General features: G+C 40.3%; 1 protein-coding gene across 5 annotated transcripts in view; it reads left to right on the top strand.

Moving 5' to 3' along the window:
* sfmbt2 (Scm like with four mbt domains 2) overlaps window positions 1-26,384 on the top strand; it is a 50,282-nt gene that overhangs the window by 20,859 nt on the left and 3,039 nt on the right. For 4 of the 5 annotated variants that reach the window (XM_067490674.1, XM_067490671.1, XM_067490672.1 and 1 more), the window contains 14 exons: window positions 615-635; window positions 10,452-10,540; window positions 11,904-12,153; window positions 12,397-12,494; window positions 14,052-14,153; window positions 15,735-15,965; window positions 17,174-17,300; window positions 17,389-17,502; window positions 17,594-17,636; window positions 19,269-19,336; window positions 22,179-22,318; window positions 22,781-22,890; window positions 24,212-24,387; window positions 24,546-24,715. In XM_067490674.1, coding sequence (XP_067346775.1) covers window positions 615-635; window positions 10,452-10,540; window positions 11,904-12,153; window positions 12,397-12,494; window positions 14,052-14,153; window positions 15,735-15,965; window positions 17,174-17,300; window positions 17,389-17,502; window positions 17,594-17,636; window positions 19,269-19,336; window positions 22,179-22,318; window positions 22,781-22,890; window positions 24,212-24,387; window positions 24,546-24,715 — 1,739 coding nt within the window. The remainder of the gene's footprint in view (window positions 1-614; window positions 636-10,451; window positions 10,541-11,903; window positions 12,154-12,396; window positions 12,495-14,051; window positions 14,154-15,734; window positions 15,966-17,173; window positions 17,301-17,388; window positions 17,503-17,593; window positions 17,637-19,268; window positions 19,337-22,178; window positions 22,319-22,780; window positions 22,891-24,211; window positions 24,388-24,545; window positions 24,716-26,384) is intronic. The other variant, XM_067490673.1, reaches the window with a different exon arrangement.

Here is a 26,384-nt window from a genome sequence, read left to right as displayed (position 1 = left end):
TTGCCTCCGTCAGGTGTGTTCAGTCAGTCTCAGATGAGGGTAGAGAGGGGTACGACAAAGTGAATTGGTATTTTCCAGCTTCTGATTGACTGGGTTAGTTGGACAACAAGCCGAGCAGGGGTCCTTGATCACCAGGATTGAGAACCACCGCTTTACAATATTTTTCGATCACAACAATCATAGTTGTAGGAGGAGCAGAAGCTGAAGAGATTCTTGTGTTGTCCAACAACAAAAACTGATTTAACTGACTACTGATGACTACTTTAAACTGTCTTTCTGTGTCTCTCGGAAAGCTCACATTCCTTTGCTTGCAATGATGCAAAGCGAAGCATAACTCATGTAATGAACGTCCATTCGATATTCCCTAAAGAAACTTCCGTGTGATGCTATGAGCTTGTGAACGTGACCAAAACTCTGCAGCTTCATTTCAAGGCTTTGCATCATCATATGCATAATTTCTTTCCTTATTTATTTATTTTTGTGTGTGTTCATATGCTGCTTAGTCAGCTGGAATAATAAGAGCAAAGCAGTGAGTAAAGTGTGTGTATTTTTGCTCACACCTGTGTTACAGTTACCTGTTTTATTTGTTTCCTGTTTGTGTTTTTGTTTCTCAGATAACATTTACCTAAGAAAAGGTAAGCGGCTCTAACAGCGTCTCTAACTCACCTGTCCAGCTCACTAGTGGCTAACTTGAAATCAACACTGTCAATGTTGAGCCTCAGAGCTGCATGTGCAGTACAGTGTGCTTTCTCCTCTTCCTCTTTTCACCTCCTCACAGGAAGTGACCTCACAGCTTAGTTGTCTTGCCTTGCCTGTTCTTGCATGTGTCTCCTTTCTAGTTGAGTGCTGAGTGAGTGTCTTAGCAGAGTGATAACGCATGCATGCACACACATGCACACGCGCTGCTGTTTATGCCTGCTACGACCAAGCTGTGCTCATTTGATAACTAGTGCAAAACGCAGCAGCTCACTCAGAAATGTGGTGCTTTGATAAACAGGCCTCTTCTCTTGGGCAACCAACCAAACTGCCTCCTAAAAAGGTGGTCACCCTGCCCATGAATTGGAAGAAGAGAGGTCAAATGTTAAACAGCTGCAGGTTGTGAAGTTTGTCATTGACAGATAAAATCTGTATGAACTTTCTGGAACATGTTATAACCTCTGATCAGTTTTGTAGTAACTAAACTGAGTGAGTGTAGGAAGTTTAATCCTTCAATTAATTGAGAAAGTACAAAATTTCCAGGTAACAACATTCATGAGGTATCAAAAGTAAAAGTTCTCTCAGAATGGCTCATTTGATTTTAATGGATTATAGTTATAGCTGCATTATTGTGTTCGTCACTTGGATGTAGCAGCTTGCAGCAATGGTGGTTTTAATTATACAATTTTGAAGTGCTTGAAGTACTCTTACTTTACATACTGCTGGGTGAATTTCACAATGGGGGTCAGAAAAAGTTGTATGTAAAATAGAAACACAATTATACTGTATTCAGCTTTATTAAACAGTATCTGTAATGTAACTATAGTTATCAAATAATTTAAATATAGTGGAATAAACATAGTGAAGTAGCATTGGAAAATTACATACTTTACTAAAGTAGAAATACCTGCGCATTAAAGATTTTTAAATACTTAAGTAAACTTTGTGACTTTAAGGTCAAGAGACAGATAAGAGGTGAAAGTTCAGATTTCAGCTTTTACTTGATGGTATTTACACTACGATTTGTTATGAGCCAAACATTACTTGTTCTAAAAGCACTTGGACAGACTGTTCTAAAGTAAATACAAGTTAACATTTGTTTGCAATGACTGCTTCAAGCCTGACTGAGATCATCAAATCGTTTCTTCTTTTATGTGCTTTTCCAGGGAAAAGACTGTGTGTGTGTGTGTGTGTGTGTGTGTGTGTGTGTGCGCGCTCTTATAGAGTAGAAATTAAATACAAAAAATAAGATGTGAGAGGGAGATGTTAACTTAATGAAGGACCTTTTCTAGTTCAGTGTCTGTGTGCTGTGGGTGGGTTCCTTTTTCAGGAGTTATACTGAGTGGGTGGGAATGTAAAGGGATATAGGCTTGGAAAACATACCATTATAATCCTTTTTTATTTAGGTAGTCTCAGAGATGACAATATCCTTTTTCAAAAAACAAAAGACTCGAACAAGAAACATTGATTCATAAAACACCACACACACACACACACACAAACACACACACAAAAAGAGTTTAGCACTTTAGCATCATGTTTAAAAAATAATATAAGGGAAACACTTTAATTCTTTCAATTTCAAAGGTGTGAATAAATTGACTAAACTGTAAGTAAAACGGCGAGATCTTCTTCCCCTAAGCTTATTAAATTCTTCCTCAGAAGTACAGGATTTCTTTCTCACTGAAATTTTGCTGTAATTTTTAGGTTAAAAAAAAAGGTTGTGTTTTTTTTTTTTTTCTACTTGAAGGTTCATTGTGGATTATGTATTCACATCCCCACAAGATGTTAAGTTTTATGACCAGTTCCCCTCTGAGTTCTTGCTCGCAGACAAAACTTTCTGAGGAAATTCTCCCTGTGACGCTCGAGTGTGTGTGTTTGGTCTTTCAGTAGTGATGAACTCCCTGTTTTTGGAGCATGTAGCTCCTTTAGATTCACTAAAGTCATTTGTCAGAGCTGTGAGTGCCACAAAAAGTTCCATTCACTGACACGTGTACTTACTTTAAAAGCTGAACAGAAGTGGAAGCTGGAAGTAACGACTGCTTTGCCTTGTCATTTGAATGAATTATAGAATCTTAAAATTTATAACATCAATGCTGCATTTAGCACATTTGAAACCGTGAATCAAAGGTACAGAAAGAAATGAAGTATCTGAAGTGCTTAACTCAGAATTAACGGAATTAATCACTTTGAATCAAATGAGCCTGAAGCAAACATTTTAAAGGACACATTGATTTCTTTTTGTTTTCCACCCTGAGATCTTTAGAGTTTCACAATGACTCAGTTTCAACACAGGCTTGTTAATGATGAGGTGGTTTCCAAAATTTCCACCCTGGGGCTCGCTCTGAAACTTTATAAAAACTTTGCAGGACTCCAACTGGAAACTGTTGTTTTTTTTTGTTTGTTTGTTTTTTTAAAAATCTTGCTTCCCTTCAGGGAAAAGTTGCAAATGCAGAAAACGGGTCAATTTACTTTGAACCTGTTTACTTGCAAATGTTACTCTGTTAAATCCTGGAGACATCACCCTAACCTTAGTTTAAACCCTACCTAAGCGTGACCTCAAAGCAGGACTTCATGCTTCAACAATTTACAACCTATAGACTCGACAACATGAGTAGTAACACACACACACACACATGCTTTCTCTCAGATGCTCCCTGCTAACTGATTTGTTCAGCAAAGCTTTTGTGCTTATTCAATCAGAGCTCAAATTAATCACCGTCTCCATTTGCAAGAAGCCGTGCGTGACTCTGCAGCTCTTCTTGAATTTTTATATTTTTACAAAAAAGTAGTTCACCTATAACGTCTTAATCTCCTCCTTTAGTTTGCAACTTAAACCTAAATCGTATGTGTATTTATTTATTTTAAATCTCCTACACAGGATCTTTAAACAGGAGTGTGTGTGTGTGTGACACACACTCCTGTTTAAAGGCGCATTAAAATATTGAAATGAGAGAAGGCAGAGCTTTGACTTTATAAGCTAAAATAAAAAGTTAGTCACATAGTACTAACACATCCAGACAGTGCAAACATAATTCAACCTGCTAAATATATTAATGGTGTTTTTACTGTATATCAAGTGTCGGGTTGGGCCCAGAAAATTGTAAATTCCCTCAGTCTCGTGTGTGTGCGCGCGTGTGTGTGTGTGTGTGTGATCCATTCATGTAAAGAGCTTTTTAATGCTAAATCACAAATTTTGGTGGTGTTGCGAGGTCGCTGCTTGCTGAACAGATCCCAACAGAGATCATTTGCATAATGAATTCACCACCCTGCTTTCCTGCCAGAGCCGGCTGGAGATGATTGTCTGAGACAGACGTGTCCTCTGCTTCATGTGTGCTGCGGGCGCTGTGGTGTTTTAAGTCGTAGCCTGCATTCAGATTGACAGCAGCACTGTGGTGAAAGACATACAAGAGGCTGCTTTGGTTGGGATGGAAGGTGGATTGATACGTGTGTGTGTGTTTCTAGCAATAGGTGGCTCTGTCACAAGAACACATTTATACTTGCTTTGATTTGACCTTTTTATAGCTCCACAGTGTTTTACTTTGCTTTAATTGCTTAACCAAGTAGACTGAGTGAATCATTTGTCTAATGAAATGCCCATTCACAAGTTCCTAAAGATAAACCCTTCACGTTTATTTATATTAGCTACAATATGCAACATGCAATCTGGAAACATCCTGATGATTTGTTACAAACACGTATGAACAGTTCCGTTACATTACAGTTCTGTGCAATGCTGCCGTTTAACTTTTGCTTCAGCAATAAACATCATTGAACTTTTACATTTCCATTAACCTTTTATAAAAGATATTTGTTGTGCTGTACTCGTGCTGAAGGTTTGTTTTCTCGAGAAAGCTGATTGCTTGACCATAAATGAGTGTTGAGGTTGGGGGTTAGAGAAACCAGGTTTATCCAGGTAGATTTTGCTGATTTCTCTCATGTTTACACGTAACTGGGGTTCGAGAACGTGTGCTGCACAAAAGTGGGCAGATGGGGAAAGTACGGCAATAGAAGACTGGATTAAAAACGAAATCAGAGGATGACGCTCTCTACTTTTTTTTTTTTCTTTAAACAATTCAGACCAAAGTCCAACAAAACTGAACCTTCCATGAGCAGCCTCACTGCAGTGTTAGAGCTGCAGCAGCCTGTTGCATTTGCTCTCCTCCTTGTTGTGTCTTTTCAAAAGTTAAATTTTTGTTCCTTCTCAATATCATTTGGTGTGTTTCTTTTACTGGGTGTGGTTCTGGTCCTTTCCTTTTGGAGCACAGAGCAGCTGTAACGAGGCAAATCGGTTTCCCTCTGGGATAAGTGAAGTAGTTTTTAAACTGTGAAACAAGTCTGAGGTGGAGGAGAATTCAGATTATGCGGTTATCATACATCTTCTGCATGTGTGAGTAGATTCACAGTAACCACGTTAAGTGCATGTGAACCTGTTGCCTGAGAAGCCTGGTTACACTCATTATGAGCTTCGTAAAGTCAAGTCGGTCTTATTTATACAGCATTTTCATACACAGTGGCAATTCGAGGGGATTTACATTAGCATAAAAGCAGATTAATCACAGTTAGAAAATTAAATAAACATCAAATAATGTCAAAGGTGACACTCTGCATCAGCAGGCTTTACGGTCTGCTCCACAACAACACCCTCTGTGCTTCCTCGAGTTGGACAGGGAAAAACTCCCCCTAATCTGACAAATAAAAAAGACAGATGTTACACTAGAGCACTTGTTAGCGTTTAGTGTTGCTTCAATAACAACATTTTAAATGTTACCTAGCTCCAGTCTGAAAAGAGCCTTATATGATAAGCTGGAAGCTGTGTCAACACAAATATCATGTAAAACAAGGTGGTTGGAGGGAGTCAGGCAGGTCTGGTTAGGTTTACATTTCACCAACCCTTCCTGCTCTCTAGATTTACATAAACTCAGTGGTTGTTTGTCTTGTATACTCTGGATGAGTGTATATATCTGAATCTTTTTGTGTTGATGTGAGTTTTTCATGTTTTGAGTGCAGCATTATCGGGGGGGGGGGGGGGCTCAAAACACACGTTAACTGTACGTGTACGTGCCCTGTTCCTGCAGGGCTCTTCAGCCATATAGTTTATTTACCACTAAGGTAATTCATATTTACGCAAATTGCTTTAATATCTCCTGCCCAGGTCATAACAAGGCCAATAAAAATGTGAACAACTAGGCGTCTGAAACGGACCAGACATAATTTTGCCACGAAAACAGATAATAGACGGATTAAAAAGAACGAGATGCCCCTCAATGGACCGCGTGGGGTTTCACGCGTGCCCGTGTGCTGGAGTGGTTATGCTCAAGGCCTGTCTGAAAAGCCTGCCGTTTTTAAAAATCGAAAAGTGTGATTAGTGTGAACTGACTTAGCCCCGTGGATTCAGGGCTGCTCACTCCATGCCAGCGCTGGAGAAGACAGAGCGGGAATCGAGTAGAATTTTGTTCCATTACCTCTGATTAGAATCTGTTGCACTGCTGTGAAAAAAGAGAGGATTTTATTTTAAAATTAATATGTTATTATAACATTGATTTATCTAAATCAAAGCTTGTGCACAGAGCTGGAAGCTCTCAGAATACTCTATGCGAATGAAGGTTTTTTTTTTTTTGTTTTGTTTTTAATGTTACATTTTCTAGTGACTGTACCACACTTTTGTGCAGCTTGGACCTTCAGGAGGGGGAGGAGGGGTGGGGTTGACATTGAGATGGTGTTGGAGAGTGGGGGGTGGATGGGGGAAGTAGTGGGTGTTTCAAAGATCTCTTCCCTCAAGGTTAATTATGCACTTATTGTTATGTGAAAGTCTGGCTTTCACCTCTGTGTGTCTGCTGCCTCCAGGATGGAAATGAAGAAAAATAGGTAATTAATTTTCTGCACAGCGCTGCAGCAAAATGAAAGAAACAGAGAGGGAAGAATGAAGAAGTTGAAGATGGCGTTTGAGCTACTGTTGAGCTCAAAATGGCTTCATGACTAATCTTGGCAGGATCTGTAAAAATAGTTTATCTATTTGTACACACCCGAGATCAACTCTGTGTGTGTGTGTGTGTGTGTGTTTGTATTTCCGAGTCCAGCAGCAGCAGTTAGAAAATGTCTCATAGTAGAAAAACATTAATATAAAGCAGACATGTACAGAAAGTGTCAGATGTTGGCATTAATGTTACAGAAAGATGACATCCACCCTGTTGACAAATGGATGTATTTGCTTGACAATTCCACACTTTATTTGATTCAGGCAGGACCTCTGGACTCCAGAGCCACGAAGGGATTTATTTATTCGATCTCATAAGTTAATTGTGGGTTGGAAATCCTGAGCAGCCTCTGTGGAGCAAACTGTCGATAATCTTTTACTGAAATCTGAGCTTTAAAAGGTTTAACAATCAGAAGAGTTTGCTTGGGAATCATCGGTAGTTGTTGGCGGCTAGAAAAAATGTAAAGTTTTCTAAAGAACTGCAGTGTTAAAAACAGAAACATTAGGAAAGGTAAAGCCTAAGGTTAGTGTTCATGTTGAAGTACTGGATAAGTTCAAGTAAATATTTGAGAAATTACTTTGAACAATGTGTTGCCCAACCACACCCATGGATGTATTATGGGAAAATGACGACATATCAACTGAAAAACAGACAAAAATAGACACACAACATCTTAAATAGGAAAAAATAAAAATAAACATAAAACAACTTAAAACGGATACAAATCAACTCAAAAACAGACAAAAATAGACCCAAAACAATTGGAAACAGACTCATAATGACCAAAACACACACACTAAATGTCACAATAGACAACACAAAAAGACTTGAAAACAACACAAGGATTAAAAAAAAAAAAAAAAAAAAAAAAAAAATATCAAATTACCCCAAACTTGCATTTGTCTTTTGGAAAAACAAAGGGTGGAGCTTTGTCACCATGTTGTCGATGGCCATCATCTCTTTTTGATCATTTTTCAGCTTTTGGGCATTTAATGTATATTAGCTGTTAATATGTTGTATGTTTCACACACTTCATACAGAGACTCGTGCCCTGTGGGCACGTTCAGTAATCCCTACATGACAGAAAACCGCAGAACAGGATGTGAATAATGGGACAAATACTCAAACTGGGGGAGTATAAGTTGTAATTCTGACTTCTGGATCCCACAATTATTACTCACAACCTGCTCCATTACAAATTCAAGGAACCGGTTTTACATGGTTGATTAAGACCTGGCGAGGTCACCAACGGTATGTGCAACTGCAGACATTTTTGTCATACTTTATGTACATGCTTGTGCTTTGTCACATCCATATCAGATCTGTTTTAATGATTATGGGGTTAAAATGCGAGTGCTGTGCTGAAGTGAGCCACTAACCAAATAACTGAATGCCACTTATTTTAAAAAGTGGAAGATGTGCATTAGGAGCACAGACTTTTATAAACATTTCACTTGAGAACTACTTAAAATACTGAACATCTCTGCTTTTAAGAGGTGGTCTTTATTTTAAGTGATGTGAGTGCTTCAAACAGTTATGTTCATTCCTGTTATTTTTTTTTTTCCCTGAAATTGCCCATAAAAGCTAATGCACATGAAATCATGGCTTTTTTTTTTTTTTTTTTTTTTTTTTTTTTTTTTTTTTTTTACCCCCTCCCAAAAAAAAAAGTTTACTGCAGACATTGACAAGTGCTGCATATAGTTAAAGGCTTGTGTCCTCCTGGCTCTTCACCTTGGAATTACACACCCTGGAAAGGAAAAGCACTTCACAGGGCCAAATCTGAATTTGGAATTAATGTTCATTATAGGCAGAACACTTGTGGTGTATAGATTCCATTTCACTTTCACTTTTACTTCAGTTTGACCTAATCAGTGCTGCAGGGAATGTTGGCTTTCACAATGTGTTGGACACATTCAGTAACTGACATATTTGGCAACGTTTCCTTTTGGAGGCTTTTTTTTTTATTTATTTATTTTTTTTTTTCCCTGTGTAAAAGACTAATGTGAAAAACGTGCCGGACACTGAAGGCCACTCAGCATCTTCCTTGAATTCCTTGGATTGTTAGCGTAGTACTTTGGAGGAGGTGGATAAACAGGAGACTGAAAGTACATCTACACAAACGCAGGAATTTTATCAGAGTGTTGCTCTGTGGGAAACAGGAAGCAGACAACAAGCACACGTCTCCATGCAAATTTGCTGGAGCTTGGCTTTTTAGCGTGACTATGGAGACAGAGGTGTGGTCCACCTGACCTGTGTGTGTTAGTCACATCATGGGGGGCACAAGTCAGCTCATGTAGCTGTGACATTGTTGGGAATCCATTGTTTTACAGTAACTATGTGCAGCAGTGGAAGAGGAGATGAACATGACCTTAGACAAAAAGCAGAGTTTTAACCCTGGTCTTTAAAGTAAAGAGTCTGTCTGCCTCCTAAATCTGAACTGGCAGCTGGCTCCACAGGAGAGGAGCTTGATGGTTAAGGGCTCTGGTGCAAGTTTTTCCATTTTACTTTTGGAAATTTGAACATTTAGATATGTTGGAGCATTAAGGGGGGCTTTAAATTCTACTCTGGGTGCGGAGAGAATCTAATAATGGAGAAATGTGATCTTATTTGCTAAATCCAGTCAGTACTACCGTGTTGAAAGGTTGTTTGCGTGTGGCCTGAAGTTGGTCTGGTTTTTGGGCCCAGAACAGGTGCTTCCTGTCCTCCATAGACGGTTTGATTCCACATGCAGTGATTTGTAGAATCAAGGTCAAGGGTCATCGTCATTGACGACAGAAAAAAAGCTTCCAGTGATAGAAAGTGAAGGGAAAAATGGGAAGGTTATGCAAATGAGCTGCAAAAGAACCTTATAAGAAATTATTAAAGGCAAACTACACAATATAAGTTTTATTTAAAAGCAACGTACGCTCACACCCTGGGTAAAACCCTCACATATTATAATTTCACTAAAGCAAATGCATTTCTAAACTAGGAATCTAAAGTTTGACCAGCAAACCCAACTACCTCCTAATAGTTTTCGTTAGTGTTCACACCATTTTTGCATCGTTTAGCGTTTCTTTGTCTCATGTGAGTCTGGGATCTGTCCCTTCAAGCCAATGTTCAATCTGACATTTTCAGGTGTGATTTGGGCTGCTTTCATATGTGCCTGACACACACTGGTGTTTTTTTATTTATTTAACCAGCGTGACCTCAGACTTTTTGAATGCATGCACCATTTACTGTGCTCACAGAGGAAGTAACCTTTTGTTGCCTGAAATTTTTTTGGGATGTGACGTGTTGGTTCCTCCAGTGCTGCCCTACAAAAAGCCACAATTAGGAGTATTTGCTCAAATATGCAGCTGCTGTTTTGCATGTAAACACTGAAAACACATTGTTCAGTGTTTGTTTGTTTTTCATTTGGATGTGTTCTTCTGCAGAAGCCTGTTATGTGTAATGTCATTTTCTTAACTTTCTGTTGCATGTGCAAGCCCCAAAATCTCTGTTTCCAGCGTGAACAAAGACACTGACTAAAAAAACTGTGTTCTCACTTCTTTGGCATAAAAATAATTGCTACCTTCTGCTATAAGGTTTCACATCTGCAGTTTTAACTGCAGCATGTGTAGCTGCACTTGTTGTATTTGCATGCTGTTGTTTGACTACACTTAACAAAGCTACAACAACAGAAGAACACTCAAACTCAATTTCCACATTTTTATTGCATTTATCTACAGTCTGTGTGCAATGTTTCTTTTCTTTGTTTCTTTTTTTCTTTTTTTTTCCTTTTTGGTCACTTTACAGCCATCAAGGAGAAATACGGTGACTGGATAGAGTTCCTCATTCAGGACTTGACTGGCTCCAGGACAGCTCCAGCCAACCTGCTGGAGGGGGTGAGTGCTGAGTTCACATTAATGAGAGACTTGTGGAAATTGTGCAAGAGTCAAGATTTCTACAGTGGCTGTTCAGGCTGTTACTGCAGTGTCCTGTGAGAAAACAGAGGAAGGAAGAACATTAAAGATTTCATGTAACGGTGACATTTTTAGGTCACTGTAGGATGAAACCTAACCTGGCAAACATCTGAAAGTGGGCAGTAAAAGGATGTCGGGGCCAGTTTTCTCATCTGAATCTCTGCAAGAAAGTAAATTTTTATTTTCCCAGAATGTCAGATTATTGCTTTAAACAGTAACCGCACAAGAAGAACAGAGGCAAAAAGAAAACACCTTTTTTTTAAAAAAAAAAAACAAAAAAAAAAGGTGCTAGAAAGACAAACTGCATCATTAAATTTAATTGGTATGTTGACTGGAGGGGGAAAAAATAAACTTTTTAAGTGAGTAAAAATTTTTTTTTTCGATTCGTTAGCTGGCTTCTTTGGAGATTTTTTTCATGTTCAGGTGCACCGACTAATTAAGCGTCCTGTCTGGCAGGTCAGATAATAAGCTCAGGTTGGAATCCTAGATTTATTCAGGCTGTAAAACATCTACTTCCTCCTTTTTGTTCCCTCTCAACTTTCCTCTCAGCTCTTCCTGTAAAGGTAACGTTTGTGTGCTTCAAGCTCTTCTCACTGAGGTTTAACCATGGATGGGTTATGAGACCAAGGTTCCCCCCCTGCCCCTGGCACAGATAACCCCCACAAACGCATACAAAACCCCAGGACTGAAAAAGACACAGACAAAAAAAATTGCTTCATTTGTGGCCGTTCTATTTGTGGCTTTTTTTTCTCTTTTCTTTTTTTGTGCTTATTGTAGTCTTTTGATTTCCCAAACCTTTGTGGTCATTTTGAGTCAGCTTTCACATGTCTCCGGTTGATTTCACAACAGTTTGTAATTTTTCTTTTTTTGCCTTATGTGTTTTTTTTTTTTACTGGTCAAAGCACAGCAAGATGTCCCAAAGAAACCCTTTTAAAAATATGGATAAGTCCATTAAAATATGGACTTGACCAATAGTATTTCAATAGGATTTATGTTATTATATTTATAATATAGTAAGCATAATTATTTCTTTATTTTAATTTTTAAGACATTTATTTCTATAGTCTTTACCCTGGAGCCTCCCTACAGAGCACTGCCCCCCACTTTGAGAACTGGGGTCCTAACTGATCTATGTGACCTTTGCTCTCACATTTAATATTTGTGCACATAGCAGATACTTACATTGATACACAACACATTGAAATGTAACCCAGAGGATGTGGGGATGGGATGGATTTTTACTTTAACCCTTGAAATAATGAAATTAAATTCGTCTCCCTTTCAGCCTCTGCGAGGTAAGCACACGGTGGATCTGATCGTTGAGGGCTCAGTGTTGGAGCTTCAGGACATCTTGGATCCCTTCCTGTACTGGCCCGTGAGAGTCATCCAGAACGTCGGAGGAAGGCTCCGTCTACGTTACGCCGGTCTCTCCGAAGACCACCACGACCGAGATTCCTGGCTGTTCTACCTGGATGTTAGACTCCGGCCCCTCGGGTGGGCCCTCGAGAACCATCTCACCTTAGAACCCCCCATAGGTATCAGTCTTATCCCTTCACACTTACACAGTCACAATATTCACAATCTTAACCTGACATTTTGTGCTCATTTACATTAAGATTTATTTTTATTTTTTTTTTTACATAAAAAAAAATCAGAGAGTTGATGTGGTGTTCAGCTTTATTGAGGGAGCGTCGTGTTAACAGGTGTAATTCTTTGCTCTAAGTTTTGCTACAGAACAATTAGAGACTTGTTCTCTTTACGTTGTCTCCTCTGCTCAGAGCTCCGGTCTCTGATGAGCGCCCCCGACTGGCAGCAGGCCCGGGCGGAGGCTCAACTGGATGGACAGAAGAGTCCACTGCCGCTCGAGGTTTTCAAAGTGAGTCAACGTTTCTTTGTCTGACTGATAATAAATGTTACCACTGTTATTGTTAGTAGTATGATTTATCACCATAGACGTGAATCTCATACAGATATAGAGGTGCAGTGTAGCACATTTAGCTAATACCTCATTTTTGTGTGCTGGCCCAGGGCAGGTACACGCAGTCAAATACATTTTAAAAAGAAACTCAAATTGCAGAATGTTAAGTGTGCAATGTCATTCATTCTAGTCCTACACAGTCCCTCTTCTATAACCACACACACACACACACACACACACACACACACACACACACACACACACACACACACACACACACACACACACACACACACCTTCTCCTCCTCTAAAGATATCAACATTTTGGTAATCTCCATGTAGACATGAGCATCTGTGTCGGACTGTTACCACAAAAATTGCGTCAGGAAGGGCATCCAGTGTAAAAACTGCCAAATCAACATGCGGACAATGATGCGCTGTAGTGACCCTGAAATCACGGGATAAATATGAAAGGACCCAAAAAAAAACTGTAATAAAACTGTCCAATGAAATGTGACCTTGAGGTTGTGCAAATCTGCTCTGGTCATCTCTTATTTCACAGGTCTGTAATTGGAAGAGTTTTTTTTATTTATTTTTTTTATTATTAATTGTAATGATTTTAAATGGAATGTGCTTCAAAAGTAAATCTTGAAACTAAATGTCCTTCCTATTATTTATTAATCATTGGAATATGTACACTATTATCACATTATTATACAGTGACCTACCCAGGTAATTGGAACTAATTAGAGCTGTACCATTGAAGTGCTGTCACTTTTTTTTTCTTTTTTTCTTTTAATAACCAAATTATGTTGTCGTCTCTTGGAAACTTAAAGGTAAATGATAACGAAATTACAAACCTAGTGTATGAATTCTAATTAAATTCCTATAAGTTATGTTTTAAGTAGAGAACACTATGATGAATCACACATTTCCACAAATTCCTAATTAGAACTGCATCCACAAACGAAAACTGACAAGCTCTCAAAGCCGTAAAGGTCGTCATTAAAATCATTCCTCAGCAACCATAAATCTAATTTCTCAACCGGAAATGATTCTATTCATTTTCATTGTTGTCTACACACTTACTGTCTGGTACATTAGGCTTTTCCCGAAGCACCAGCAAAAGTGTGCGTCATGCAGGAAGTGTTTGTATTTGAGTTTCCTTGTATTTCCAGTTGGTGCAGCATGGACAAAGCAGCTGACACACATGATAAATGGTAAAACAAACATCATGTAAAGGAAAAATACAGCAGAAATTACCCTTCATCATTAAAAGCAAAACATTACATTTAGTTTGGGCCTCATGATTAGCTGTAAATGTTTCTTCATCCATCTCTTCATTAACTGCAAATTTGCCTCATGGAACACTTGGTTTATCACATGTCCCCCCCCACCCCCCACCCCCAGGAGGGTTAACGTGACCTACATGGGTATATGTGTACATTGGAATTGGAATATGTGTGGCTTAAAGTGGAGCACATTTGCCTCAAACTCTGGACTTGACTGTGTTAGGACCACGCAGACCTGCCCAGGCACTCCTTTAAGATGGGGATGAAGCTGGAGATGGTTTCTCCGTGGGAGCCGCTGCAGATCTGCCCTGTTTCTGTCACCAAGGTGAGTCACACGGAAACACTCCAAAAACAATGGCTTATCGACAAAAAGAACATCAAGCGGGCACCTCCCTTCAGCATTCTTCAGCTGCCTTTGTTAATGCAGCTTCTTTACATCTTTGTATTGAAGCGGTCGCCTTGGTTTTGGATTTAAGAGACAGAAGTTTGACCTCAGGTCTCCCAGTGATGCTGCCTTTAAATGCATTCCAGTGTTTTTTAATAGCAGATTAGTTTTCACTTGGATAAAATAATACTTTAGTTTTGATGAATAATACTACCAGTACTTTGCTACAACATACTAAAAAGTTAAAAAGTAATATTATCTATGTTACAAGTAAGCTCACAATGTGTCTTTGGAATAAAGATGCACATGTTTAAAGTACTACCACAGCTCTCTGTTTATGTTTTAAAAGAGTTTGAAATTACCTTTTTCTTTAAACACAAATAGTAAAATCTTTACATGTGCTAGTTGTGTATACTATAACAACACACTTATACTTACACACTTTATACAAAAATATATAACGTAAAATTTGTAGAACTGCACTTTACTCTTTGTGTAGTTTCAGAAGTAAAAAGGCTTTTTTTTCTGCTTGATCAGCAAGTTTTGCAGCTCTTGTAATTTGATGAAGATTAATATCCACGTGGCTGTGCAGAGTACGTCTCACGATAACAGCTGCCAATTAGAATACTGAAACCGGTTTAACTCGCAGTAGCTGTTAATGCAAGCTTTTAGGAGAAGATGCTTTGACTTCACCTGTGTAAACCGGTATTAAAAGCTTGATCTGAAGACAATAACTGGCTCCAAATCTGTCACAATGAGTACATATTTTCCATTATTGCATTATTATATATGCAAGATTTTTTACTAGTGTTATAAATCCAGTTAAATTTATCTTTAAATTATGACTCTCGCTGAGGGTAGCCCTGCAATTAAGTTTTTTACATCCATAAAGTTATGAGACATGAAATGTACATATTTTAAACAAACACATCCTGACTTTCAGCACAGATGATTATGTGTCATATACCGTCTCTGTGCAGAGGCACTTCCCATGTATTTCACTAAAACATCTACTGATGCAGCAGTTTGTGTAACATGCAGTCTAACAGTCCTGTTATAGTCTTTCATGTACAGTGATCTGTGCTGTTTATACTTTGAACAGCAAAGCTCTCTGACTTGTCTTTAGTCCTGAGGGCAGTGCCTCCCCACAGGAAAGTCCCCTGTTAAATGTGGATAAAGCCTGGGGAGAACCGAGTCTGAAGAACAAACCCAGGGAACAAATGACTCAATTGCTGACATTTCATATCCAGCAGCTCCCACGTCTACGAACACGAAGCAAACAAATAAAAAACATCGGACAGTGGTTTGACAGATCGCAGGGAGCAGCTGGAAAGGGGAGGAGTCTCCAGGAGGAGACGGCGAGATGAAGTTTACATTAGATAACAATGTAACGCCACAGGGTTGTGAGGATTGTGTTGATCAGTGCAGAAGTAAAAAAATAAAATAAAATAAATAAAAATCTAAACAAAATTGGACAACGTGTGATATTCACCAAAACGTAAACTTCTGTTCCTTTTTCAGGTCTACGACGAGATTTACTTCCAGGTCAGGCTGGATGATCTGTCTGTTGATGCCAAGCCGCGGTTCATGGTCTGTCACACAAACTCACCGGGCATCCTGCCCGTTCAGTGGTGTCTGAAGAACGGCGTGACTCTGGAGAGGCCCCCGGGCTACGCGGGCCAGGACTTCGACTGGGCTGACTACCTAAAGCAGAGTGGGACTGAGGCAGCTCCGGACGCCTGTTTTCCAGATGTAAGAGTTCGGCTTTGGTGTTTGTGGGCTTTGGTGTTCTGACAGGGTCATCGAGACCCTGATTTGTTTTTTGTTTTTTCTTTTTAAGATAACTTTTTTTATTTTAATATTTAGAACTGATCATATAAATGTGTTGCCTTACACAACGAAAAGTAGTTATTGTAAGTGGGCTGAAATACAATTTGGTATCAATCCAGTGCTGATCCAAGATCCACTCTCAAGGTAATTTTGGTCTGTCATTGGCAAAAGTTTATAATGACATATGTACACAAACCAATGTTATTACAGTGAAGTGAAACCAAAATTAAAGTGAAATTCACCTCTTCCACAATGCCTGGGAGTTGAAGCGGAGTTGTCATTCCAGTTTTGGAGAACAAGAGAGGTGGCTTATACCAAGTTACACCCTGTGGAATCCACAGTTACAAAGAGAAAATCAAAAATAAAACTTGAAATATTTCTACAGACTAAAATCAAATCAAAAGTACATTTTTTCTCCAACAAAGCCAAAATGGCTAAAAACAGCAATTTAATATAGAAGAAGAAATTGAAAACTAAACCGAAAAATAAAAAGAAAACTGTAATTACACGGCCAAGACGATGAATCAGACTGAGTGCAGATGAAAATGGATGGAATAGCAGGCCCATGAGGGCACAGGCCCACGAGGGCACAGGCCCAAGGTATTTTTTTGGCCTTTGTGACTTTCTCTGAAAGGTGCCAGTGAAGAGGAGACAGGAAACATGAGGGAGGAGACGGAGCAAAACTCCAAAACATAAATGGGCCTAAAATGAACACAAACAATTCACAAAGTGACCACAAAGATGATGTGACAGCCTGGTTTTGTATTTGTTTGGGGGATGTGACAGATGTGGCACAGAAGGCCCCGTTTTCTCATGTGTCCACAGTTACCAGTATGTTGTATTTCATAAAATGCACATTAGAAAGTTCCCAGAAAAACCAAACCAATAAGGTCGAGGCTTTAAGGGTTTATTCTAAACTGACAGACAGAAAAAAAAAAAAACGTGTGTTTGTACTGTCTGACACTTCTGACAAACCTGTAAAACCACTGTTTCTCCACCTTGTATTCACTGGTTAAAACGTGCTCACATCTGTTTAAATGTCTGCAATGTGAGCCCAGCTTAAGGTTGTGTCTCTGTCCTGAATGTAAAATTAATTCTGTGTGTGTGTGTGTATGTGTGCTCGTGTTCAGACCTGGCAGAGCAGAGGCTTTGCCAAGGACATGTGGCTGGAAGCAGTAAACCCTCACCAGCCGGCAGAGGTGTGTGTGGCACAGATCACACAGGTCAGAGGACGCCTGCTGTGGATCCGACTGGAAGGTACAGACGTGTGTGTGTGTGTTTGTGGACCCCTGCTGTGTCTCAGAGTGAAGGTAAAAACCTGTGTGTGTGACTGCTCTGTCTCCAGGTGTGGCCAAGCCCCTGTCGGAGTGCATCGTGGATGTCGAGTCCATGGACATCTTCCCTGTTGGCTGGTGTGAGGCCAACACTTACCCTTTGACCCCCCCACTCAAACCTGTTTGTATGTATTTATACGAATCCTCGCCAACACATATATTCCCCAGGGAGCGACTGTGTCACGCAAACACTCTCTTTCATTATCATCTCCACAGGCCAGAAGCAGAAGAAGATAGCAGTGGTCCAGCCAGAGAAACAGTAAGAGACTTTTTCAAAATTGTGCACAAACATGTGGATTGTGATGAAAAGCTCATAAATGTGGGATTTGAAGTTGCTCCATTTTTGCCCCCAAAAAAGAGGAGAAATCTAGTCACCATCTCAAGGCAGCCCCTTCCCCACTGTGCTTCAAGTATCTATAACTGCACCAGACAGAACAGTACACTAATTAACTTCTGAGCACGACTGGCTCACAAGAATTGTCCACTAAAAGGAAATGAGCTTTAATTTTTATAAACGTACACGTGTTCACCACACGTTATGAAAACAGTCATCTCACAATGGGGGGGGAATTTTGGGGTATGTTCACAAATCCTTAAAAGGATAACATGCTCATCATATGAAAAAATAAATAAACACTAGCCAGAGATAGACAGACAGACATTGTGCACAAGTAGAAGCAATTTCTTGTTGCTGTTGGTGTCTGTAGGGGGACGATAAAACCAACAGTGAATCTTCTCTATTCACATGTGAGCAGACTGAGCTGTGTGACTTTCATTGTTGTCCTGAGACCACCAGAATCTCGGCTTCACTGGGTGACGTTTCTGCAAACTGCCATCGTTAGATATGTTCCATACGTCGTCGTAATCCCACCAGAAGAAACTGCTGATTCAGAGCATGTAGCAGCCTCTGTTAAACCGGCTGATGCGTCAATGATGGTTTTTGGACATAAGTGGCCGTCCGTGGCACAGACAAGCAAGCTAATTCGGGCTGACAGTAACCGAACATGGGTAGACGGGTAGATTTTTTTGATTCGCCACCATCGCCTTATTTTTATTTACTTAAGTGGTTAGATGGGTTCTGTGCTTGCAGTAATCCTTCAAACCTGAAAACTACCTGTGATAATAGGCTTGACAATAGAAACTTTCCTGCTGAAACATTATTTGCACGTTTGATAAAATTAAGTATCCTAAGAATCCTAATGCTACCTGCTTTTCTCTATGTATGAAAAAAGCATCGTCTCTGCTCCACAAACGCATTTTCCATGAGTTAAACGGAAAATGAAACTAAAATAACAGTCACATGTAACCGTACACTGATATCACCACAGTGTAATCTAACCACAGCCACCTGTCTGTTTCACTTAGGCAGCATCAGGAAAATTATTCCACTCAACCTGTGAGGCAGAAAACCTCAGTGAGGGTTTCGCCAGATGACCCCCCCGGAGGCCTTTGTCCTTTTCCTTCGCTGCGTGCCATTAATTGAAACAGTGACTTTTTTTTTTTTTTTTTTAAGAGCAGAAATTGCTTTCCTGGGGTGCTGATTGATTTTGTTGACAAATGACATGTTACACCGTCGGCTGGCGAAAACAGCCCCGGGAGTCTGAGGTGGAAATGGTGAACAGAGAGCAGGAAAAATGAGGTCTTCAGCGGCAGTTTGTCAGCTCTCATCTGACCACTGATTTCATTTCTTACCTTTAGGGTTAATCCTTTTGTCTCTTTGACCCCCGCCTCCCCCAGTGCTTTCCAAATCTGACGGAAGCTGCGGTAGCCGTTTTGCACATTGATTAGCTGAAGGAGCTGCTGTTTGGTTGCTCTGTTGTTTTCTGTGTGATTAGATCAGTTGGATAATTCCAATGATTAGCTCAACTGGATTGATTGCCTTTTCCTGCAGGTTGACTCCCTCCCAGCCGGTGGAGCCGATTCCCGTTAACCTCTGCCAGCTCGTCACCGTGGATCCAGGTAATCAAAAGCTACATTACGTGTGTATTATCTTCCGTAATTAATGCAAACGAGCAGCTATGATGAGGGTGAAGGGAAACCCCTGCTCGTCAGAAACTCCTGTGCTCATTAACATCCCTCGGTTATTCACCTCTGCTTGTCATTCAGATATAGATGCACATTAGTTAACATTTACAGTGTTCACACAGCAAGTTTAAAAGTGATGGTATAAAGCAGGGGTTAATTTGTATTTTTCTGCTGTCAATCAATGGCCGTTGCTGCTGTGAGAATGGCTTCTTCCCTCTTTTCCCTCACTGACAGTGAACCCCCCCCCAAAAGGTCCTCGTCAGTTCAGTCATTCATTAGATTGATTAGAACGAGGTTTATTTTCTAATTTCTTTCCCCGTTGGAAATGCTGGCTATTCCTTCACACAGCTGTCACTAATCAAAATCACAGCATCAGTACCAAACGTACTGATGCTGCCATTAGTTAAATCGCATACTGTTAAGTCAATGTCAGCTTCATTGTCAATTCTGCTACATATCCAGGACAAATATAAGATTGGAATTAGGTTGATGATAAACAATACAACAACATAAAATGCACAATATTTAAATATTATTCACAGTGTAGTGGAAATGGTGGTCTCCTAAATTACATTTTAAAGTAACACAAATTTGCCATTTTACTACATCCTATTAATTTGTGACAGCATAAAAAGGGAAAACATCAGACAATCATCATAGAATCTGTGAGCCAATATTCCAAAACATGTCCAGGCTAGAGAAGAAATCTGTTACTGATCTACCGCATGCATGCGTTGATTTACAGTGACTGCTTGTGTTGGTTGCCCGTGTTACCCGGAGTGTGGCCCCGCGGACTGGACTTCATATGTCCTGCAGGGAGCTGGTTTCTCACAGAAATCTGCCAACGTTTGTAATCGTAGAATATGTTTACAGGCAACCTAGTTACTGTAAATCCATGCAAGCACGCAGCAGATGAGTAATCTGTTCTCTATTTCTGACTTATTTTGGGAGACTGGTGTTAACTCTAGTGATAGAAGGGGCTGCTTCCTGGCATCACAGTGAAAGACACACATGCAACAGAGCTCCTTTAACAGTGCAAATTGTATATGTATAAAAAAATCTAGCTTTTTTTTTCTACCACTTTGCTTCAGTTGTAGCTGAACTTTGAGCAGGCTCTGATTTAGAAATGAACAGGCGTTGTACCTTTGTAATCTCCCAATTGCTAAACCCAGGTTTTTTCTTAACATTTTATTATAAGTGCATGTACTGTAAATGCACTGGCTGAATACTATTTGGTGCACGAGACTGAATCATTATAGGCGAAAAAATGGTAAAAACCCATTTTCCCCATTGAACGGAAAATGTTATTAACAAAGTCCTAATAGTTGTGTTTCCCGGATTAATTGAAAGTTTCTTTGTGCAAAATACAAGCGACTGATAACATTGTTGCAGTTCTGTGTTTGTTAATCTGACAGCATTCACATCCATTTAATCCATAAACATAAAAGTGAGTTTGTTGGCACATGATTGAAGCCAACGTGTGAAAAATAGGATAATCCCGTCCCAAAGACAAACACTATTAATCACAGTGGCAATAGTTAATAATTGTGCGGAGGTTTCATTCAACGGTTGGAGACGATGACATACAGGCATAACGAGATGAAACAACTTTACACTGTGGCCTGTTGAGTCTCATTTCCTCTTCAGCAAAGGGTTTTTCCCCCTCAAACTATATACTACAAACATCCACACAACTGAAGAATATGTCCCTTTGTGAAATCCTTATTCATTACTAATGTGTTAGAGAACTGAAACATTTCTCGTCACATTTTTTTTTTTTTTTGTAGCTGCAGCGTGCGTTTGGCTTTTTATCAGCTGGAAGAAGGAAAATACGCCCACCTAACAAAAGATTGAAGGCAGAGATTTTCCATAATATAATGATGGTGGTGAACAGGGCAGAGTTGGGTACATTTCTGAAAGCATTTCAGGAGCCAGAATAAAACGACAGGGACGGTGTTTTGTTTTGCGGTGGATTTGTATGGAAACAACGTGTATGTTCACGAGCAGAGAAAGTAGAAGGTTATAGCATTGTTTCTGTGAGACCCTTGCCCTCTTTTTCAAGTCCCCCTGTTTAAAAACCACCCACTTGCTCATACATATTCATCACCTCAACTAATTACTATTCACCCCTGGCGGTGCACTTGCAGGTGCCAGCAGTAATCAGGGGCTGCACGAAGGATGGAGAGCGGCGTAGTTCATCCGATCCTCCATTCGTGTTCGGGGGGGGGGTAAAAAGTTAATCAGTTTCTAATGGAAGTCATTGGGCTCAATTTGAAAACAAAATGATTTATCAAAGTTGGAGTAGTTTTGCTTTGCTTGTCCACACTGGCGGGATTGTTTTTAAATGCTTCCGTCACATGAATGTGCCTCATATGGGACAGTTGGATGAAAGATAACTAGTGTAGAACTCACCAGTTATACAAAGAGTATGCATGAAACGTGCAGCGTCAGAATGACAGCTAGGGCCATCGTTCTACAGGCATCAGGCAACTGGGACTGAACGTTTTCGAGCTGGAGCTGAGAATCCCTCAATTTGAACTCTTCACGCCATAGGTCATATTGAATTCTGCTTTTATTCAGATGAAAAATGTATTGATTATTATTTTATCAGAAAACGGTTCATACATGTACAGTACTTATTATTACTAGGAACTTTTTTTTTTTTTTTTTTTGCAGTTGTTGTTTGAACTTTTAAATGAGGCAATTACTGACCTACTGCAAATGTACTAATTTCCATAGTGGTAAATATTCCTGTTCCTACTCTTCTCTCCCTAAGGCTCAGCCAACGGCAGATACTGCTGCTCCAAGATTTTTGTCAACCATCGCTGCTTCTCAGGACCCTACCTCAACAAGGGACGCATTGCGGAGCTGCCACAGGCCGTTGGACCCGGAAAATGCACACTGGTCCTCAAAGAGGTGGGCTGATGTCAAACGCAGTAAGGGGGAGAGTGAGAGGAGCAGGTTTAATCAAAGAGTTACACACTTTCAAAGGGAGAGGAGGATGTGAAAGATGGAGGGCGAGACAGTGATGTCTTGTTAACCACCTGCAGTTTCCCAGCAGTGCCTTCATTTTAATGTGAGGACCTGTCAGTCAAGTGTGTTTACAAATACACACAGTCAGTGCTGCTCAGAAAAACAGCCTCTTAATTTCTCCAGAGGCTCTTCGTTTGTGCACGTGCACTTTCTGTATGCATGAGCTCGCAGTTTATAAGTACACGCTTTGTAAAAATAAGTGTGATCTCAATTTATTCTTTCAATTTTGTTTGGGTCTTCCTTCACGTTTTTGCACTAAACGTTGATTCTTCTTGAGAATTGTTCAGGGCTGTTTTGTTTGTTTTGTTTCTCTTACCTACATTTGAGTTCTGCTTTTGCCTGCAGCTACTGAGCATGCTGATCAATGCTGCCTACAAGCCTGGACGAGTCCTGAAAGAGCTGCAGGACCTGGAGGATCAGAGCTGGGACTGCCAAGAGGAGACCCTCAAAGCCAAGTGAGGAGGCCAGAATGCAAAAAAAAGTGCATTTATTCTTTTCTCATTAGATTTTCTGCTTTTAGTGCTGCGAACACCTAAAACTGAATTGGTTTTTAAATTATGATAAAATCACATTAGCATTGCAGAACAGCACTGCCATCTTTTACACTCTTCAATCCTTTTTGTGCCTGTCCCTCAAAAATGTCTTGTAGTAGCTGTGGTGGTTTGTGTGAGGTCTGTATTTCCTTCCACTGTAGAATGGATGGAAACAAATTATACCACAGCTTCAAGCTGCATGTTCAGATTGAAACCAGCAACAATCAATCACCTGCAGTGACCTACGGAGCACGGTGATCACAGTGAATTGGTTAATTAACAAAAGCTGTTTTACAAGAACTTTGATAATGGTATTAATAATTTATTTAGCAAAACAGCGGAATATTGTCTGCTCTTTATTAATGCCGTTGCTCATCATGTTGGCACATAAATCTGCTGCTAGTGTTTATTTTATGCAGATCAGCTTTATTTAGTACTACTGTAAATTAATACTCTTATTGGACCTTCTGTTTTGAAAAAGCAATTGGGATAAAGACATTATGTCACCTCTCAATTCATATTTTATATAATCATTACACAAACAAATCTCACGAACAACAACAGCAGATGTTTGGACCTTTTTCTTTATTAAATGTTAGCACAAGCTCATATACGTGTTGTTAAAGGAAAGTTTTGGTTATTGTCCCTGTTTTTTCATATTTTTAACACACTTCATGCAGAAACTAAAACTTACAAAGAATACAAACCATTATTGTCCAGCCGTCTGTAATCTGGATTAGCTTGTTCGTCTGTGCTTAAGTTTTGCTAAAAAAAGAGGGAGAATTTAAAACACATCAGTCATGTATTAATGTCAAAATGCAGGGTTGGTCAACTGGACATGCATGAGATCTCCTGTACAAATTATTCAGAGCATTTAATCTCTTTTCTTTTTGAAAATGACCTAAGTTAACCTTTCAAATGCACAGTAAAATGTTATTGTATTTGAGCTATAGCTAACAATTTTTTTTCTCATTGGTAATTAAGGAGATACATGGCTAAATGAGAACCAAAAGTTTGAATTGTTTAACAGGTGAAATCTCCACTTCAGTTTCATTCTGTGTCATTCTGACAACATTTCTAGTATTGGTCTTATTATCAGGATGATCTGAATTGACGCCAGCTCCCACAAACCAACCACTTTATCATTATCATGTAGGCAGTTGCCATACATTGTCAAGTGCTTTATTTTTCTCATAACTAAAAAACTGCTGACAGTATCCCAACTTCCCCTCCTTCCTTCTAGATATAAAGGAAAAACCTATCGCTCCACCATCCGCATTGTCCGCCTGGCAGACCAGATCCCAGACTTCTGCCGAAAGGTGTGTGTGAAGCTGCAGTGCTGCCCGAACCTCTTTAGCCCTGTCCTCGTCACCGACAAGTGCCCGGAGAACTGCTCCGTTCAGACGAAAACCAAATACAGTGAGTTTCTGTAATTATACGCGTCACTTGCTTCACCACAGCTATGAAAAACACCCAAATCAAAGCTTGTGATGCTGCAAAGTGTATAATTGCCTCTGATGAGTAGCTTAAGATTTGTTTTGGGTGCATTGTTTTCAACATCTGCTGTGTGTCCACAGCCTGTTACTATGGGAAGAGAAAGAAGCTGTCCAAGCCGCTGGGAGGAGAGGAGACAGCCGAGGGAGAGCTGGCCAAGCCGGCGCGCCGCAGGAAGAAAAGGAAAGCCATCTTTGTGCAAAAGAAAAGACGCTCATCTGCCGTGGACTACACTCCTGCTGGCTCGCCGCAGGTTAGTCAACACTTCATCCCCTTCCTCTCTTATATTGTGTTGACAGGTGTCACCGGTAGTGTTCAGTCAAACAAAAACAAACTCATCTCTAAATGTAACACAGGCAGGAAGAAGATAAGAGTCAGACAGGAAATGCAGCTGGGCAAAGACTTAAGTTTGGATGTATAAATGTACTCATTTATGTCTTAGTCTGCGATGACTTCATTGTTGTGTTATATTTTACTAGTAGAAATGTGGAGTTTTGTGAGTAGTTGGCAGAAAAAACCCATCTGAATACGGCATTAACTAATTGCAGTATTCATTATTGAGATAATTCCCTTATTTAGCATTTTAGCCTACAAACTAACAACAAATGCAAAGGGACACAAGCCAGTGTCTTCTTGTGCCAGGAAGGGCATCCGATGTAAAACAGTGTTAATTGACATTATGCAGAGAAGGAAGGTGGATATACTGTGTGTCCAAGTTTTTCTACAATGGGTCAGATAGGAAGAGAAATGGAGTTAAATTGAAAGATGAGTGTGTGAGGAATGTTCTCGAGCGTATCAGACAGGTTGATGAGTCTGAAGCTGAGATGTTCAGTGTTGTTAGTGGTTATGCCCCACAGGTAGGATGTGAGTTAGATGCAGACCATCTCCAGATTTCAATGCACATGTAGGTGAAGGGAACAGAAGTGATGGGCAGGTTTGGTCTTCAGGATAGATGGTGGTAGACTTTGCAAAGAGGATGGAAATGGCTGTAGTGAACACTGTCTTCCAGAAGAGGCAGGAACATAGGGTGACTTATAATAAGGGAGGTAGAAGCTCTCAGGTGGACGACATCTTGTGTAGACGTTGTAATCTGAAAGAGATCAGTGACTGTAAAGTGTTTGTAGTGTGTAAAATGACTCTGGTGCTGATGAAGAGGGACACTGAGAGGACTGAAGAGAGTAGACAAATGCTAAACAGCATATGAGGATGTTTTGTTAGGTTGGACAGACAAAGAGATGGGAAGGATGTGCGGCAGGTTACTGTGATTAAAGATAAGGATGAAAATGTATTGAGAGAACACTACATGCTTGGTGCCTCTTGTTCTCCACTCCTGTTGTGTGCTCAGGGTGTCTTCTCCTCCTCCTCCCACGCTTGGTTTGTACTCCTGTCGCGTGCTCGGTGTCTACTACTCCTTCCCCTCCTTCTCCCACGCTTGGTTTCTACTCCTGTCGCGTGCTCAGGGTGTCGTCTTCTTCTCCTCCTTCTCCCACGCTTGGTTTGTACTCCTGTCGCGTGCTCGGTGTCTCTTCTCCTCCTTCCACTCCTTCTCCCGTGCTTGGTTTGTACTCCTGTCGCGTGCTCGGTGTCTCTTCTCCTCCTTCCACTCCTGGTTCTGTCGCGTGCTCAGGGGGTCGTCTTCTTCTCCTCCTCCTCCCACGCTTGGTTTTGTACTCCTTGTTCTGTTGCCTTCTCCTCCTTCGTCTTCTACTCCTTCCACTCCTTCTCCCACACTTGGTTTGTACTCCTGTCGCGTGCTCGGTGTCTCTTCTCCTCCTTCCACTCCTTCTCCCGTGCTTGGTTTGTACTCCTGTCGCGTGCTCGGTGTCTCTTCTCCTCCTTCCACTCCTGGTTCTGTCGCGTGCTCAGGGGGTCGTCTTCTTCTCCTCCTCCTCCCACGCTTGGTTTTGTACTCCTTGTTCTGT

This window comes from Channa argus, chromosome 21, assembly GCF_033026475.1.
Source record: "Channa argus isolate prfri chromosome 21, Channa argus male v1.0, whole genome shotgun sequence".
In the NCBI taxonomy this organism is placed as follows: Eukaryota; Metazoa; Chordata; class Actinopteri; order Anabantiformes; family Channidae; genus Channa; species Channa argus.
The sequence above is the reverse complement of the archived record's forward strand: the minus strand, read 5'-3'. Positions and strand labels throughout refer to the sequence as shown.